Source organism: Phacochoerus africanus, chromosome 2 (genome assembly GCF_016906955.1).
Source record: "Phacochoerus africanus isolate WHEZ1 chromosome 2, ROS_Pafr_v1, whole genome shotgun sequence".
Taxonomy (NCBI): Eukaryota; Metazoa; Chordata; class Mammalia; order Artiodactyla; family Suidae; genus Phacochoerus; species Phacochoerus africanus.
Genome location: NC_062545.1, coordinates 25,492,318 through 25,511,285, shown reverse-complemented (window position 1 = coordinate 25,511,285; position 18,968 = coordinate 25,492,318). Strand labels below are relative to the sequence as shown.

The 18,968-nt window shown below is 37.6% G+C and overlaps 2 protein-coding genes across 11 annotated transcripts in view; one reads left to right on the top strand and one right to left on the bottom strand.

The window, feature by feature from the left end:
• ECT2L (epithelial cell transforming 2 like) overlaps positions 1-9,967 on the top strand; it is a 75,945-nt gene extending 65,978 nt beyond the window's left edge. The window contains 2 exon segments of the mRNA XM_047770094.1: positions 7,309-7,481; positions 9,502-9,967. Coding sequence (XP_047626050.1) covers positions 7,309-7,481; positions 9,502-9,629 — 301 coding nt within the window. The 3' untranslated portion in view covers positions 9,630-9,967.
• Positions 9,968-11,842: 1,875 nt separating this feature from the next.
• Positions 11,843-18,968, bottom strand: part of REPS1 (RALBP1 associated Eps domain containing 1) — an 84,416-nt gene continuing 77,290 nt past the window's right edge. For 8 of the 10 annotated variants that reach the window (XM_047770087.1, XM_047770083.1, XM_047770086.1 and 5 more), the window contains 5 exons: positions 18,382-18,564; positions 17,140-17,235; positions 15,140-15,288; positions 14,015-14,120; positions 11,843-12,104 (listed from right to left, as the gene is read on the bottom strand). In XM_047770087.1, coding sequence (XP_047626043.1) covers positions 12,036-12,104; positions 14,015-14,120; positions 15,140-15,288; positions 17,140-17,235; positions 18,382-18,564 — 603 coding nt within the window. In that variant the 3' untranslated portion in view covers positions 11,843-12,035. The remainder of the gene's footprint in view (positions 12,105-14,014; positions 14,121-15,139; positions 15,289-17,139; positions 17,236-18,381; positions 18,565-18,968) is intronic. The other 2 variants (XM_047770085.1, XM_047770090.1) reach the window with 2 other exon arrangements.

Genomic DNA, 18,968 nt, shown 5'->3' with positions numbered 1-18,968 from the left:
GTAAAACTTCATTTACAAAAACAATTTTTTTTTTTTTTTAGCATCATACCTGTGACATATGGAGGTTCCCAGGCTAGGGGTCAAATCAGAGCTGCAGCTGAGGCCTACACCACGACCACAGCAACAGTGGATCTGAACCACATCTGTGACCTACACTGCAGCTTGCAGCAATGCTGGATCCTTAGTCCACTGAGCAAGGCCAAGGATCAAACCCACATCCTCACAGAAACATAAAGTCCTTAATCTGCTGAGCCACAATGGGAACTCCCAATATAATTGTTACCTTAGTTCCTAAGAAAGATGTTTTGTTTTTTGTTATTGTTCTCTGGATTCTTTCAAAATCTTATCTTTGATTTTCTTTGTATTTGAATGTAATATGTATAGATTCTGGAGGATTTATCTTTCTTGGTGTTCTCTAAACTCCCTGGACCTATGGTTTAATGTTTACCAATAATTCTGACATTTGTTAAAAATTGTCAACCATTGTTACTTTAGCTCTCCTTTGTTTCATTCTCTTGCTTCTACCTCTGATCTTCCCATTAGACATATATACACCTCTTGTAATTGTCCACATTTTTTGGGATATTCTGTTCCTTTCATTTTTACTCTTTTTTCCTTCCTTCTGTTGAGGTATTCTCAGGCTTGCTGAGCCTCTTGTTGGCTATGTTCAGTCTGCTGATGAGCCCATCACAAGCATTATTCATTTCAATTATGGTGTTTTTGATTGCTAGAATTTCCTTTTAATTCTTTCTTGGAATTTCCATCTCTGTTTATCTTACCCATCTGTACTTGCATACTGTCCATTTTTTCCATTTGAGTCCCTAACTTATTATTGTTGTTTTAAACTCCTTGGTCTGATAATCTCAAAGACATTCCTGCCATATCTGAGTCTGGTTCCGATGCTCGCCCTTCTTATCAGACTGTGTTTTCCTGCCTCTTAGTATGCCTTATAATATTTTGTTGGAAGATAGACATGATGTATTGTGTAAAAGGAACTGAGGTAAATAGGTCTTCAGTGTGACCTAGATGTTAGCCTATATTTATTACTTGTTGTAGCTCTGGCTAGATGTTAGCCTATATTTATTACTTGTCAGATGCTAAACGTTTTTGTCTCCCGTTGTCACTGGGTTTCCCTAGAGATCCCTTATATAGAATTTGAACCTTGCAGTTATTTTCAGCTATAATGCCTTGTTCTTACACAGAGTCCTATTGATGTGGTAGTAAGATGTGAGGGGAAAGGAAGAGCTAAATGTCCTATGATTAAGTGTCTGTTTCTCAGTGAGACCGTGCTGCTGGGCCATGACCTTTATAAGTGTCTATCAGCCTTTTTTTTTTTGTCACCTTTAAGATGAGACAGGAAGCTGGAATTGGGTATTTCCCTTTCCTCATGTTGGTTAGGTTATGGTAAAACTATTTCCCTTGAGGGCAGGCCTTAAGTAGACTGGAACTCTCTGGGCATGGTTACTTTCTCTCTTCCCATGGGAAGAATGAAGGGATTTTTCTTAGAGCCTCATGACGAGAACCTGGTACGGCTCCTGGAAGTAAAACTCATGCAAGGGGGCGTGAGGGGTGGGCTAAGGCTAGGTCTCCAGATATTTGTAACCCTTTGAACTAGTTCATATTCAATCTCTAGCAATTAGTCAATTACCCTGTAAATATTCTCCAGGAGGCAGTTTCTGCTTCCAATAAGTTGCGATTCTACGGATCAGCTTGTCTCTCTAGCTTTTGGGGTATTACTTTGTGACCTCACTTCTCTGATGGGTCTAAGAAGAGTTGTTGATTCTGAATTTTCAGCTTCCTTATTGTTTTAAGGATGAAAGTGATGACTCCCAAGCTCTTGACATGTCTGACCAGAAACGAAATGCCAATTATTGGAGTTCCCGTCGTGGTGCAGTGGTTAACGAATCCGACTAGGAACCATGAGGTTGTGGGTTCGGTCCCTGCCCTTGCTCAGTGGGTTAACGATCCGGTGTTGCCGTGAGCTGTGGTGTAGGTTGCAGATGCGGCTTGGATCCCGTGTTGCTGTGGCTCTGGCGTAGGCTGGCGGCTACAGCTCCGATTCGACCCCTAGCCTGGGAACCTCCATATGCCGCGGGAGCGGCCCAAAGAAATAGTAAAAAGACCAAAAAAAAAAAAAGAAATGTCAATTATTAGAATTTAAACTTCTGCTTTAGTACTTGGACAACAGTACATTTGAGAGTCTTGAGGAAAGCGGGGGAATACTAAATTATTTTGCACTCTAATTATGAGGTACATTTATATTTAAGTAGGCACTATCTCAGTGATTTGCCAAGAGATAAATATAATTTTACATTAACATTTGAAATTAAGTAAATGCAAAAAGGTTCATATTCTAAACATTATCACAGAATGTTTAGCCTGCAACCTTGTTTTTTGTCACTTTAGGAAGTCACATGAAATCCAAGAAATGACATTCCCACAATTTTCATCAGGGATTTCTACTTAGCGGGAAATCTGCTTATATCAGTGCATACAGTGCCAACTCACATGACTCTAAGGCTTCATAGTTCACCATGTATTTTAACTTCTTTCATTTTATATAATCTTGACAACCACTAAGTAAGGAAGGTAGGACTGGAATCTGGACTTGTCTGAGGTGACAGAACTAGTAAGTGCTGGTTTAGAGTTCAGAACCAGGTCTCAGTGTTCTATACGGTGATTAGACCAGCATGTGGAAAGATGAACTGAGCCTTCCTCATAAAATACTCACCAACACAGGAAAAGACGAAAACTCTCATTGAAAAAGATACACGTACCCCAGTGTTCATAGCAGCACTATTTATAATAGCCAAGGCATGGAAGCAACATAAATGTCCATCAACAGAGGAATAGGTAAAGATGGGCTACATATATACAATGGAATATTACTCAGCCATAAAAATGACATAATGCTATTTGCAGCAAGATGGATGGATCTAGAGGTTATCATACTAAGTGAAGTAAGTCACAGAAAGACAAATATCTTAGGACATCACTTATATGTGGGATCTAAAATAATGATACAAATGAACTTATTGACAAAACAAAGACTCACAGACTTCGAAAACAAACTAATGGTTACCAAAGAGGGAAGGGCGGGGAGGAATAGGAGGGATAAATTAGGAATTTAGAATTAACAGATACACACTACTATATATAAAATAGGTAAATAACAAGGACCTACTGTATAGCACGGGGAATTGTATTCAATATCTCATAATAATCTAGAGGGGAAAAGAATCTGAAAAAATATATATTTGTATATATATTAAACTGAATCACTTTGCTGTACAGCTGAAACACTGTAAATCAGCTATACTTCTATTTTTTTTAAAAAAGCTCACCAACATAGCCACAAGTCCTAAACAAATCACTAAAAAACAAGAGTGGTGACACAGAAAGAACAAGTAAATGTTTGTGCCATAAGTGAAAGAGTTTGCTTTGGGGTAGAGATTAAGTCATCAAATCACTTTAAAGCTAGGAAATCTGGAGGCATTTGTCCCTCTGGAAATAGCTCACAGAGTTTGAGGCATGTTAAGCTTTTATAATATTATTATGTACTTTGGAACTCATATTGTTGGTTTTTTTTTTCAGAAATACCAATTTTCATCTATAACTTTAAGCTTGCTGTTTTTGGCATTTTTGTTTTTGTTTTCCTAATGGGATCTCGCCAAAGGTACAAGGTAGTGGAGCCTTCTAGGATTAGTGAATAGAGGCCAAAATCTAGTCTTGAATCACCAAATGGAGCTATCCACTTTTCAGACCTCAAGTCCTTTTGAGGAAAAACACTACTATACTGCTAAAAATGCACACTATAATTTTTCCTTTTAGCCTTACCCAAAGGGACCTACAGTCATTTACCACGGCAGCTGCACACTGGGGAGACTGGACTCTTGGCTCTGAATTGACTTTTATCCTGGCAATCAAAAAGTCATGATGATCCACTAGTCAGAATGTGGATGATGGGGGTAGGTGATAAACAGTTTTGGTTCAGGCTCAGGCAGCTTGCAGAACCAACAGTACTGTTGTCTGTTTACGCTAAAGGTTGTGCTCTGAAAATTCCATTCAGTGTTTTATGTATTTATGGAAGCTGAGTACTTTGTCTCCTGGTTTGGCTAATGCAGTAATTAAACAACAAAACACTTCTAGAATGGTGTAAGAATTTAAACTATGGTAGAACTGTTCCATTTTGCTGAGTCACTGAGCCTATTTGTGAATAAGCAAAGAAATCCTATCCAAGTTCAAGGAAAGAAAAAAAAAATCCACCCTTGGAGTTAGTTCTTTTGAATGTGAGCAGCAGCAGTTTTCTAAAACCCTAGTAGAATGTAGAGTTTCCATTTCAGTTGCTCCATTATGTCAATATGAAAGGCAAAGTTATTTGGTTTTGCATATGGAGAAGAATTAGTATGTTTTTTAAAAAAGGTCCTGGTGCTTTCCGCCTTTGGATGATAATTGTTGGAGATCTCTGGGGGTGGGGGGTGGCTTTGGAAAACTTTTTTTTTCCTAGGTAACACTCATTTATATATATTTTAAATAGCACTTTCATAATCAGATTAAAATAATAAAAACCTCTTTGTGTGTTTATCTTTCCCTGCTCTGGTCTTCAGATTACAAGTGGCCCCACCTCCAAGCTCAAGTTAACGTGCCTGCTGGTTCCCTACTCTGGGCCATCCAGGGCCATCCACCCTCCTAACCAAGTGGGTCACAAAACTGGAATTCTCTTTCATTTAGCTGTACTTTCAATGTTTTCCCTTCCAAAGGAAAAAAAGTGAACATCTGTTTATCAAAGCAAACACCTCTTTCAAAACTACTTCTTCAAAGCACCCTTGTAGACACATTCCCTGGTAATTCAGATAGAACAGCAAAGTTTTAAACAGCTTTAAACATTTTTCTAAATTGATATGATGATTTGGAGTTCCCCTTGGTGCAGTGGGTTAAGGATCTGGCGTTGTCACTGCAGCGGCTTGGGAAACTGCTGTGGCTCAGGTTCAATACCTGGCCTGGAAGTTCCACATGCCACAGGCACAACCAAAAAATAAAATAACAAAGTAAATAAATAAGTAAATAAATAAATGGTATGGTGATTCTTATCAGTAATGGGGTAAAAATAATGCCAAAAAAGGGGCAAGAATACTGGTGGATTTCTTTTGCCTATTTGAAGTGGCCATTCACTGCAAACAACCAGCACACTGATTTAAAATGCACCCCATCTTTCTTGCTTCTCCTCACCGTCATCCCTAGTTTCATTTGTTCCATTATTCTCAGAATAACCTATCAGCTTGATCTAGAGCATTATTTCTTTCAAAGACAATTACTGATATAAATATGAAGCACTCCACTCCTAGCCTAAATCATAACCAGAGATGGGAAGAAAAAATTTGAAAGGAAGTTGGCTCTAAAGATGGGGCGACCACTGCATTGCTCTCTCTCCACACACCTAACATGACCTGTACTTCCTAACACTCTCAGAAGAGCTGAACCTGAAGTACAGTATTCCTTAAAAATGTTTAACCCCCCTGACCTAGTCCTGTGCCTAGCTCACAGGCATGACTAATAAATGACTTAAGTGCCTCATTACTCAGTGTGGTCTGCAGCACCAGGGAGCTGTTAGAAATGCAGAATTTCAGACTAGTCTAGCTCTACTGAATCAAAATTTTCATTTTAACAAACTCTTTGGGTAATTCAGATGCACGTTATAGTTGATACTATGTACAAGTCAGAGCCAGTATAATGTAGATTCTAAATATGAATTATCACGGCTCCTATGGAGAACAGTCTGGAAGTCTTTGAGAAATATATTTACCATTTGGCCAATCAATCCTACTCTTGACAGAAATAATAGTACATGTAAGGAATTTGTTTATATATAAGGAATCCAGTTTATCTCAACATTGCTCACAGTGGCAATAAAGAAAGAACAAATTAAAGGAGGAAAGGGTGAGGGAGAAAGACCTGAGCCTGTAAGGAAAGCAAACATCCATTAAAAGGGGAACACTCATCAAATGAGGAAGAGCAGGCTATATGATGGTCTATCGATGCTACTGTTATCTAGCCATTAGAAGAACTTCAAGTGATTTCCCTTGCTGAGAAAAGCAGGAAAAAAGTATGGATAATACTGCCATTTTTTGGTAAAAACAATGGCAACCTACCTGTACACAGATGTATAGAGAGGGGCATATGTGAGGGACTACCTGAGCAAGCTTTTTTTTAAAGTGGAAAGATAACGTACAAGTCTGGTAACGTGGGTGACCTGAGGGGAGGGGTGGGTGAGCCAAGCAAAAAAGAAAAAGTGAAACAGAAGAACGGTATACTAAAAAAAACTGATAGTATATACTTTTTTTTTTTAGCATTTGTGTAAAACTTTGAGAATCTAAATCAATTTAAAAATTAAAGATTAAAAAATAAGAGAATTTCTCTGAATAAGGCAGTAAACTGATTTGCTTCCTTAGAGAAACTTCCTAAAAGTTGCTTAATGCTTCTAAGAGAAAAGCATTTTTTAGCTATCCTCTGCTGAAAGAATGAGCTTGCTGTACTCAGCCACTCCTGGGGGCGGGGCTCTCCCAAGCTCCTCGCTGGCACATCACTGGATGCTCTGTCGAGGATGTAAAACTCCTACCAGAGTACAGTGAAACCTACTGAATGCTGTGACCTGGCTCCACCAACTGAGAAGCAAGTTGATAAACATGCCTACAGCTCACCATGGTAGCAACCTCAGTGAAAATGAAGACTTACTTAATTCGAGTTTTTCGTACTTATCATTTCCCTCCAATCAAAATTTAAGAATTTTCTATTTCCTACTTAGTAATTATACATCTTTTCCCTGATTTCTACTTACACCACCTTGCGCCTTACTGATTCTCATGGTTTTCTCTAACCCAACCTATTAGAGAGATGAAACCAAACCAGATGAAAATGGATTTTCTCCAGATTGCCTGAAGACATCAAATACAAAATACTAACCTTTTGACCAGAGTTGAAAAACACATCTTTAACATGATTCACATAATGAGGGGAACGTTCAGTGTTCATTTTTCCTGAATTGAGTAGATACCTGTGCAATGGCTAAGCTCAATCCATTCCCCCAGGAACCTTGAGGCCCCCCCCTCACCTGACTGGTCTGAGACTGAGGAGGGTCTATGTTATACCAGGAGACAACTATGCAGAGAGCTTCAATAAGCCATTCAAAATGCCTGAGGCGGGGAAAAACCTTGGCTATCAGCTTCTCAGCGTAGAGATGGTGAACTGTTAACAATGTACGTATGCATGCACATGTAAAACTTTTAAAACTGCTCCTGCTTTTTAACCTAGGCTCTATGAACATACCCGTGATCTCAGTCTTTTCCTCTTCAATGATGCACTGCTTGTTTCCAGTCGGGGCACATCTCACACTCCATTTGAAAGGACTTCAAAATCAACCTACCAGTTCATTGCATCTGTGGCCCTTCATAGGTTACTCATAGAAGATATTCCAGATTCTAAATGTAAGTATTCTTTTCCTTCCAAGAGTTAAATTTCTTTAGAAAGCGAAACCTCATTAGCTATTAAAATAGAAAGGCAGGAAGAAGACTGGAATTTTCTAGTTTGCCAATAATTTCCCCCAAATTTTCAGGATTTCATCAATATAAATTTTCACTTACCTCTGGAACAGCAAAACAAAGGAATGCTGTCATCATCAGACACACACACTAGACATTAGGAAAACAGCTTTTAGAAAACACAAAGGGAGACATAAGCCTATATACCATTGTGAGCTGTAATCCTTAGGTACTACTCTATTTTGCTTGTAGATGTTACAGTTTGGAGTTTCATCTATTACTTTTATAAGGACTACGTGATTATTACAGGTCTGACTGTACTTTTTCTTCTGTAAGTTCATATTTGAGGGTCCTATAAAGGATTGATTTGCAAGTGATGTTTAGTAACAAACATTTCATTTATAACACTCTCAATAGAAATATGTTAAAAAAATGCTACTTAAACTTACTGTACCTATTTTTAGTTTTTATCTTACTATTGAAAAAAAGATCCATATCTCTTTCCTATATTTGTTAGGCCAAACCCCTCTCATTCTAATATTTTTCACTGCATGTGAAGGCAGGACTTAAGGTTAAAGCTAGAACCAAGATCTCAGAGAAGGAACTAATCTAAACAGACTGCTTTCCATTAGCTTCAGCCCCATTTAAAGTCTGAGCATGGAGTTCCCGTCGTAGCGCAGTGGTTAACGAATCCGACTAGGAACCATGAGGTTGCGGGTTCGGTCTCTGCCCTTGCTCAGTGGGTTAACGATCCGGCGTTGCCGTGAGCTGTGGTGTAGGTTGCAGACGCGGCTCGGATCCCGCGTTGCTGTGGCTACAGCTCCGATTCGACCCCTAGCCTGGGAATCTCCATATGCCGCGGGAGCGGCCCAAGAAATAGCAAAAAGACAAAAAGACAAAAAAAAAAAGTCTGAGCATAAGAAAAAAAGAACACTTAATGTGGGAATAAATGTTTCCACCTAGAAGCCAAACTCAGTTAAAAAGGGTTAGTTACCCATAACCACTGGGTATGGTTAGAGTTCACGGATGTCACCATTCATCTCTCCTTAATCAGCTAGGCTTTAGGTCACAACATAATGTAAGCGAAGAGTGAGCATTCAATGTCAACCCCTATCAGTTTTGAAAAGTAATTGCTAATTATAATTAAGCAATCAGGAGTTCCCGTCGTGGCGCAGTGGTTAAAGAATCCCACTAGGAACCATGAGGTTGCGGGTTCGGTCCCTGCCCTTGCTCAGTGGGTTAACGATCCGGCGTTGCCGTGAGCTGTGGTGTAGGTCGCAGACGCGGCTCGGATCCAGCGTTGCTGTGGCTCTGGCGTAGGCTGGCAGCTACAGCTCCGATTCGACCCCTAGCCTGGGAACCTTCATACGCCGCGGGAGCGGCCCAAGACATAGCAAAAAGACCAAAAAAAAAAAAAAAAAAAAAAGCAGCGGCTTAGCAGTAATGAACCCCACTAGTATCCACTAGTATCCATGACAATGTGGGTTTGAGCCCTGGCCTTGCTCAGTAGGCTCGGATCTGGCATTGCTAAGGCGTAGGCCGGCAGCTGCAGCTCTGATTCAACCTGGGAACCTCCATATGCCACAGGTGCGGCCCTAAAAAAAAATTTAAACAATTATAAAGACAGAATTATTTTAGACTACCATATATTTGAATTATTCAGTAACTTAGGTAGTTATATTCTCAGCTGGATTTCTATTTCTTTGAATCACTTTTAAATTTTCAAAAAATTCTTCAAGAGGACTTGGTCAGTTATTGATTTTTATTTTTTTTTTCCTTTTTTTTTTTTCTGTCTTTTTGCCATTTCTTGGGCCACTCCCGTGGCATATGGAGGTTCCCGGGCTAGGGGTCGAATCGGAGCTGTAGCTGCCAGCCTACACCAGAGTTATTGAATTTTAAAACATTTTCTCCTTTTCTTTTGTTATCTACAAGGATTAATTTGTGTACCTCAAAATTTTTTTTGCAGATATCAGGAATGCATTTATTCTTCAAGGTCCAAAACATGAGTGGATTTGTGCTACCGAAGTTGAGGACGATAAATTCCTATGGTTGTCAGTACTCCAAAATGCCATCAAAAGTAGTATAGAAAAGTAAGCTTGGACTTAGAATGTCAAGGGTGCCGATCTGCCCTGGCAAAGACAGACAGCATGTATTTTCTGTTCCAGAAGATGCAGTAAGAAGAATAATTATTTCTCCCATGGATGATGGGAGGATGGACTAGGATTACCCATAAAGTTCCTCCTAATTTTAAACTTTATCATCTATGATCATTTATGTGAAAGGAACAATTTGAATACAAACTTTTGAGCCACGTATTTTGGCAGTTATTTTTCATGGACAGTATTATTTAATTTGACTGACAAAACCTAAGACAGAATAAGGATATTGGGTAAAGTTTTGTTTTATGATCAAATAAAAAATGAAATAATAATAAAGAGTGCTTCTTAAATGATCAGTCTAGAGAAATGTTTTAATCTGTTGGTGATTTACTGAATTTCATGAAATAGTTATTGATTTTAAAAAATATGTGTAAGAAATATAAATGGTAATATACTAAAAAACTTGTCACCTAATATCCTTAATATAAATATACTCCTCCAGAGAGCATTAAAAATATTACCACTATGAAGTACTAAAAAGTTTTCTGTACTTTTTTAAGGGTTCATTTGTTGCGAAATTAAATTCTCAGATCTTTCAAATAAAAAGATTCAAAAATGTATTACACTGCTAAAATAGAAGGCTGTTGGGGGGGCCGGGGGAGGAAACTTTTAAAAAACAAAAATAAAAACAAAACTTTCCTGTAATGGAATTTAGCTGAGTAAAAAGTAAAACAAATCAAGACAATTCTGTTTTAAAACAGAGAAAGAGTACCCTGGTGGCTCAGTGAGTTAAGGATCTAGCATCGTCACTGCTATGGCTCAGGTTGCTGTTGTGGTACAGGTTTGATTCCTCGCCTAGGAACTGCATGCCATAGGCATGGCCAAAAAGAAAATTTTTTATTTTTATTTTTTGTCTTTTTAGGGCCGCACACTCAGCAAATGGAAGTTCCCAGGGTAGGGGTTGAATCAGCTGTAGCTGACGAGCTATGCCACAACCACAGCAAGGTGGGATCTGAGCCACGTCTGTGACCCACACCACAGCTCACGGCAATGCCGGATCCTTAGCCCACTGAATGAGGTCAGGGATTGAACCCGTGTCCTCATGGATACTAGTTGGGTTTGTTACTGCTGAGCCATAACAGGAACTCCAAAGAAATTTTTAAAAAATAATTCTTAAAAATTTAACTTGTTAAAAATTGTACAAGAGTTAAAATACTGTTTTATTAGTGTAAAATCACACTTTTGATTCTTTTGATATATCCATGCAGCTTAACATCTGATTCCACAAATAGAATAAACCATGAAAGGAGTATCTGCTGTTTGTTAGCAATAAATGCAAATTTACAAATGTAATCAAAATGTAAATATATAATACAAAACAAATTCTGAGACACGACATCATCCTCAATAGGGCACACAAACCCTTTGTTAATAGGAAAAACTTATCTATGGCAAAAGAATGAGTGATAAGACAGCTAAAAGTAAACTAGAAATCGTAAGGAATTTCCACTTTTTCTATAAATAATTAAGGTACTCAGAAGTTTTAAAAATATTATGTGAAAAAACTTGCAAAGACTGATGAGTATAAACTTCTAATTCAGAGTTAAGTGCATAAATCATGCAAAAGTGGTGATGTTTGTAAGCTGGATAGTACTTATTTTGTTTGTGGTATCAACACTTTCCCCTTGCTTCTAGGGGACAAAGTCCTGTCTTTATGGTTATTTCATAAGTTTACATGACTGCTGCTAAATTAAAATCTTACACAAAAGTTTAAGTCACAGGTGAAACAGATCAACTTTTCACAAAGGAAACATAAAATCTGACCCCCAGGTTGACACGGAAAAAGTCTGAAAGTACCATATGACTCTTGAAGAACTGGATTACTACAGAGCTTAGGGTTAAAGGACGCCTTATCTAAAATAGTGCTTTCACATGAAAAATCTAATTAGAAACTCACTTTAAAGATTTTTACAAACCAATATGGACGCTTTATGTTAAGTATTAAACCTAAAAAATTGACAGTTTATTTAATTTTGTCTCCTTTTGCAAACTTCTGAGTCTGTGCTTGAGATGTAAATGAGAAGCCCAATCAGTGTGAGGTTTTGGCCACATAAGCAAAATGGGCCCAGTTTAGGTATGTATTCCTAAATGTTATGGCATAACAAGGGCGGGCTCTGTCAACAAACACAATACACCCTCCAGAAAAAGTCATCCTGACCTTTTTATTGTTGAAATTAAAAAATAAAAGATACTTAAATACATTGGTGGACATATAGGGCAAAACAGAATCATAAAATTTAATGCTGAATTTAAGCAGTGAACTGAATGTCTGGGTCTCCAAATTGGCTTTGAACCCAAAACCGCTTAAAAATGGGTATGTTCACAGTTAACGGCAATTGGCTTAGAGGTGAGAGAATGGTCGAAGTTGTTCCAGTTGAACTTCCAGGGAAATTCTCTCCTCAAGGACATCCTGAAAAAGATGCAAAGCTAAGTTATGCTTCAACATATACAAAAATGAAGGCACATCTAACAATAGCTCTGTATTGACAGAACAATTTAAATTTGTTAAGATGAGAATGGGACAGCTGCTCATATTTTAAAAGGATATTTTACTTTAGAAACACAGTCATATCTTATATGTATATAATATATGCATGAATTTTGCATAAAGCCTCTCCCTTGCAGTAACTGCAGATGGATGAATCTATTAACGTAGATTCTTTCCCCTGGTGATTATATCTGGTCATTACAACTCTTGAACCTCATTTTGAGTTTTGGTTTCACAAAGAATAAATGTATTTCAAATCAGAATTTCTGATTGCTGTTGATTCTGAGCAGTCTTTTCAGATAGCCAACAACAACTAATTCATCCACTTTCCTTTTTTTTTTCTCTATCACACTGATGGAATCATGTTTTAACCAGAACTACCTCTTCCTATTTTCTATTCCCAGAGATAATGAACCCACAAACTGACTTTTAAAATAGCTCCCGTATACATTTCTATGGTTTCCCCTAGTTCTTCAGAGTAACATGCATTAACAAAATTTCCATCTTCAAGGTATGGTACTAGCAAGCTTGTCATTATTAGTTTTACATTCTTCCTTTACAATGGGCCAATTTCATAATCATAAAATAGCTACAAATTATTTTGTTTGATCAAAAAGTTATATAAGTATTACATTTTTAATACTTATCAAATGCCTAACTTGTGCTAGATTTTGGGTATAAAGACAACATGGTTACAGGTCTGTCTAGGACAGTCCCAGTTTATCTCTCATGTCCTGGCCTAAATATTAACACATTCTCTCCCTCTTTTCTCTTAGAAGTATCATAGTTTGACCAATATATGTTTGTCACCCTAAACACAAATGAATGATTTACCCTCACTGAGTTATGTTTAAGTACGACAGCGCGACAAATGTGACACAGATGTGGACAATGTGATACACACTAGGTAAGGGATATGAACAGAATGTTATGGGACTGAACTAACTCTATTCATTTTACATTTCCATGGACTCATTTTTGTGGTTTAAAACCTTGCTACCCAAAATTGGGGCCAAGAGTCCAGCAGCATCTTCATCACCTGGAAGCTTACTAGAAATTGCAGAATTCTCAAGACCCACGCCATACCTGACATGAGTCAGAACTTGCATTTTAACATGCCCTCAAATTAAATACATACACTCTAGGTTTGAGAACCCTTGTTTTACAAGATGTGAATGCTTAATAATGTGGAGAACCATAATTAATTCTGGCTGTTAATTTTATTTGTAGGGATTTAAAGAAATCATGGTTAGCCATAAAAAGTAAGTAGGAAAAACAAACCCATTCCTCTCAAGCATAGATGACAGGAGTACAGGAGGACACAATGGCCCTAAGCACCATTTCTATTTAAGGGGCGTCTTTTCTTTTCCATCTTAGAGACGGTCTGAATTGCCCCCATTCCTCTTCTTCTTTAGCCCCATTTAAGTCCCTTTAATAGAATCTGGTTGTCTTTGATAAAAGGATGAACTAACAATACTCAAATTATTTTATAATTAAATTGTAGAGAACCACATATAGGATATTAGAGGTACCTGAGGTCACAATGGATTTCATTATGAAAGTTAAGGATCCTTAAAGGAAAATGATGCCTTGTATATGTGTAAGATAAGGCAGTCATACAAGGCAATCATACCAGAATTGAGTATAGACAATTCTTTCTAATATTAAAAGACTTAATGGTGTATAAAACACTTTAGATACAAACTTCTCTTGCTACATGGAAAGTTTCACACTAGCATAAGAATTGTTGGATCACCTCTAAGTTCTCGTTCAACTCTGAGAGGCTTTGAGTCCATGGAACTTCCTAAATAAGGATTCAGAAACTACATTACCTTTAATTGTTGCTGCAATTCACTATTCAATCTGGCCAAAACTGTGTTGGTTTCCTTATTGCGTCTAATTGATGCCTGAATAGCTTTCTTATCTTTCCCAACAGACCTGAGAAGATAAAGAGCAAAAAACCCCATAACCTTTATTTTTACCTTAAATTCTCTCCCCTCTTCCCTGATCTGTCTCTAAGCAGAACGCAGAGGGCGCACCTTCACCTTGTTAGCACAGCTCAACCTCAATTGTTCAGTGTTAATGGTCAACCAAAAGTATCTAAGCTTTAGTAGAGGCTTGTTTTCTGTTGTTACTTTTTTTTTTTTTGTCTTTTTGCCTTTTCCAGGGCTGCTTCCCATAGCATATGGAGGTTCCCAGGTTAGGGGTTGAATCGGAACTGTAGCCGCTGGCTTACACCACAGCCACAGCTACATGGGATCTGAGCCGTGTCGGTGACCTATACCACAGGTCACGGCAAAGCCAGATCCTTAACCCACTGAGCAAGGCCAGGGATTGAACCCGCAAGCTCACAGTTCCTAGTCGGATTCGTTAACCACTGAGCCACGATGGGAACTCCTGTTGTTACTATTTTAATGGTTATTATTCTGAAGAATCATCTGAGTTTAAGTCAGTCTAGAGCAGTCATTAACTTTTCTGTAAACGGCCAGATAGTAAACATTTTAGGCTTTGTGGGCCATACTATTTTTGGTGAATATTCTCGTTTCTTTTCTTGCTTGCTTCTCTTTTCTACAAAAATGTAAAAGCCCGTACTTATTTAGCTCATGGGCCTTACAAATACAGGCCATGGGCTGACTTTAGTCCATGAGCCCTAGTATGCTGATTCCTGGTCTAGAAACATCAACGTTACTGTGTACTATAATTAAAAAAAAAAATCTGTCCTAGGGTTTCCAATAGGGTGTTAAAACGGAACTGGAATTGTAATTAATAATAGAAGAAAAAAGTGAGAAGAATATTCTGCCTACTCATAAGTGAGAAACTCTTGAAGAGGAACAGTTAAGAACCTCTTCTCAACTATAGGATTAGTCTGACCACAGTTTCTTTCAGTTTGATATTTTTCATTTTGCCATGCTTTTTGTTCCTAGTAATTAAATGTATTTAGGAATGGCTCTGATTACCTAGGAATAGAAGGTTGTGATGCAAGAACAGCAGCTAGGACACCTGTCTTTTGTGTATGCTCATCAATTTCTGGCCTTAATTCATCTTCTGATTTTAATCTTCTTCGAACAGGTTTAGGTGGTGGAGCAAGAGGTGTTGTACCTTTGCTCTAGAAGACAAGAATTTCATTCATAATAAGCATTTCTTGAGGACATTCACAGTTACTTTGCCAACATCATATGCTTTAATCTGTTCATTCTACAAAAATTAAGAGTCACTCGTCCTGCTTTAAAACAATTTATATATTTGTGGCAGGCAATAGTTAAGTTACAATTTGGAAAGGATGTTCCTAGTAACATCATAATTATAAAGGTACCTACTAGACAATTGTTTTAAAAGAGTGACATAAACTCCCTGAGGCCCAAATTCTGACTTAAGGCTATAATATTCAGTTTTAACAAACACGATACCTGCTCAAAACATAATTGTCCAATAACTATAAAAGGGAGGCTCCAGAACTATGCATCCCTTATCACCACAGGATTGCTTACTTGAAAATCCTAAGATATATTATCTTAATGAGTAAAAAAATTTACAAAGTAGAAAGCTAGGCAATTCTTTAAAAACCCATCACTAAGATGCACAATAATTATAACTCTTGAAGATGAGTGGATGTATTTATTGGAAACTGTAAATCTGTCCTCCACAGAATCAAAACAGTATTTTGGTATTTACCATAATCTGATATGACCTATTAGTAAAACAAAAATAAGAGACCACTGCCATCTCTTTAAGTGCTATTTTTAATTTGCTGCCATTAGCTGACAAAAGTAAAATTCACTATTAAAAAAATCATAGAACTATTAATGTAATAAAAAATAAAGTGTCCAGAAAGTAGAATTTAAGCACTTTCAGAAACACATGCTGTTTTACTAATTATTGGGGATATCTCAAGGATAACAGAAAAAGAATTACCAAAATTTTTCTTTCAACAGGAAGTATCCTGATAACTGTAACTTACTTTGACATGCAAATAACAGATAAGAAGGACTGCTATAGATAGAAGGATGGAGACATAGAGCAAGTATATTAACGCAGTGTAAAATATATATATTTTTCTATTTCTTTAATTCTGGATTTATATGAGATGACAGATATTCACTAAACATACTATAATAGTCATTCATGATGTATGCAAATCAAATCATTATGCTATATATCTTAAACTTATATAGTGCTATACGTCAATTATATCTCAGTACAACTGGATGAAAGATATAGTAAATATTAATGGTACAATCAAGATGTGGGTTTACTGTTGTACAGTGTAAAATTCTTTCACCTTTTCTGTATGTTTAAAAATTCTCACAGTAAAACACTGGCAAAAATTATTCTTAAGACAGTTAAAGAAAAAGAGCAGAGTATAACATTAACCTTAGAGGGCTGATAACTTTTCCCTATTACACTCAGAACTGCAATAAAATAAACTGAATATGATAAACACAAAAGTTCTACCTCATATAATTTGGAAGAATCTGACCACCTGTGGCATGCATTAACATAGATGATAGACTATCATCTAGAATTTTTAAACAGCAAATCTTTTTTTTTTGTTTGTTTGTTTGCCTTTTTAGGGCCACACCTGCGGCATATAGAAATTTCCAGGCTAGGGGTTGAAATGATGCTGTAGCTGCTGACCTATGTCAAAGCCACAGCAGTGTGGGATTTGAGCAGCCATCTACACCACAGCCCACAGCAACAACGGATCCTTAACCAACTAAGCAAGGCCAGGGATCGAACCCATGCCCTCATGGATACTAGTGGGGTTTGTTACCACTGAGCCACAACAGGAACTCCTAAACAGGCAAATTTTGTTCTGAGATAGACTAAACATATTACAGCTAAAGGCAGTGGAATGGATTAGATGATCTCTAACTTTATTTCTGAGATTATCAAGTTATTTCATATAACTTTTGTATGTATGAAATGATCAATACTAAAAAAAAAGAGTTTGGTATACCACATTGGCGGGAGCAATAGCAGCTGTCTTTTCTTCAATTTTACTATCTGTTTTGGCAACTCGAAGGGAACTTGCAGGATCAGAAGCTTTTTCAACCTAGAGATGAATTTATTATTATTATTATAAATTATATATAATAAACATATATGCACAAATACATGTAACAAATCAGAGAATAAAGTATTTATAAAATATTCATTTTGACAACAAAGAAATTGGAGCAGAAGATGAGAAGGAATTTGAGAATATCTTGTAAAATGATCATTCTCTACTACTGAAGGGCAGAGAGGGGAGGTACCAGATCTCTGAGGGGGTAGGGACAGCTGAGGATCTGGCACTGTCTGGGGAGTTCTTTGGGTGGGGGGAGGGAAGCATCCATCCCAGGGGAGTGAGGAGCAGTACCCCGTGCACACCTGTATTCCCCTGAGACCCACCCTGCCTTCCTGGAGGTGCAGCCCATTCCCCTAGCGACCTCAGGCCAGGCAGGAAGTTAAGAGGATTGAAGTGGCTAGTATAAACTAGTAGAAAAGTTTCCACAGGTCAAATCTATAAGAAACCTTTGTCTAAATTATGCCAGTCAAATAAGCAGATTTTTAGATCTGTTAGATAAGCTCAATATAAGCTGAGACAATCAGTTGTTCCCTCCAGCTCCACATTTACACTTAGGACAAGGATCCCTAGAGAAGTTCCTGCTACCAGAACTAAGCAGAGTCTCTAAGAACACTATCTACAAAAACTAAATATTGACATCCTACAGTCTGCAAGTCTGTCTAACTAAAGTGACTTACACTCTCATACGATCTTCACCAAATCACATAATCAAATGCTTAGCATTAAGATGCAATCCCACAGAGTGACTCACTCTCATACAAACTGGTAATCATAGCTTCTTACTATACGGAAATCTTCATCAAATTTCACAGATGCTTAGTGTTAAGATGCAACTCCCAGAACAGTATTTTCACCAGGACTAGACGGTTCTGTTGGCGTCTTTTCATGTGACAGCTACCCTTTACCCAGATTTTGATTCCGAGTAAGTATTTTACTGCAACCAGCAGGTATCTGAGGCCAATGAGAAACTGAGAAGCATTGACCTAGGGAATATAAATTCTCTAAAGGAAGCAGCATCAGATATTTTACTCACTGATGTCCTCTATATTATCTCTTTTATGTGCTCCTCTTTTTAAAAACCACCTATGAACATGATATGGGAAAATTCTCAAAAGAATCTTGAAAACTAACCAAGACCTCTGGATGTTTCTCAGCTTCATCGTCCTGTTCTTCATTTACATTTGATGCAGCAAATACTTCAAACTGGCTGAAATCTGCAAAATTTGGTTGTTCTGGTATCTGCTGAGGTGAGGTACTGGTGTGAGTTATCAGGCCATCGGCATCCACTGGGCGATGCACAACGGGACCAGGAGCCTATATGATGGTTCAGAATAGAGGGGCAAAGATTTAATTTGTGTTCAACGTCACAGAGTAGCCTTTTTTTTTTTGAAAATTTACTATAAGGATGCTCTGTTTTATTATCTGAAAATCCAGGGAGGAGAGCTACAGTAACATTTAGCTCTAAAAAAACCTAAAGTGAAATGCTAAGATACTGAAAAAATTTAAACCTTCAACAGAAAAGATACTTTTACAATATTCCTACTGCCAAGAAAGTACATCAAAGTAGAGGGCAAGGTCTGGCCCTAACTTCTGATTCTTCCCTTGCATCTATTTTATTCTATTCCTTGCATCCATTTTTTTCTGAATTGGGCCAATCCATAAACATTTGTTCTTTAAAAAAGTTATTTTTAAAAATGTTTCAGGAGTTCCCATCATGG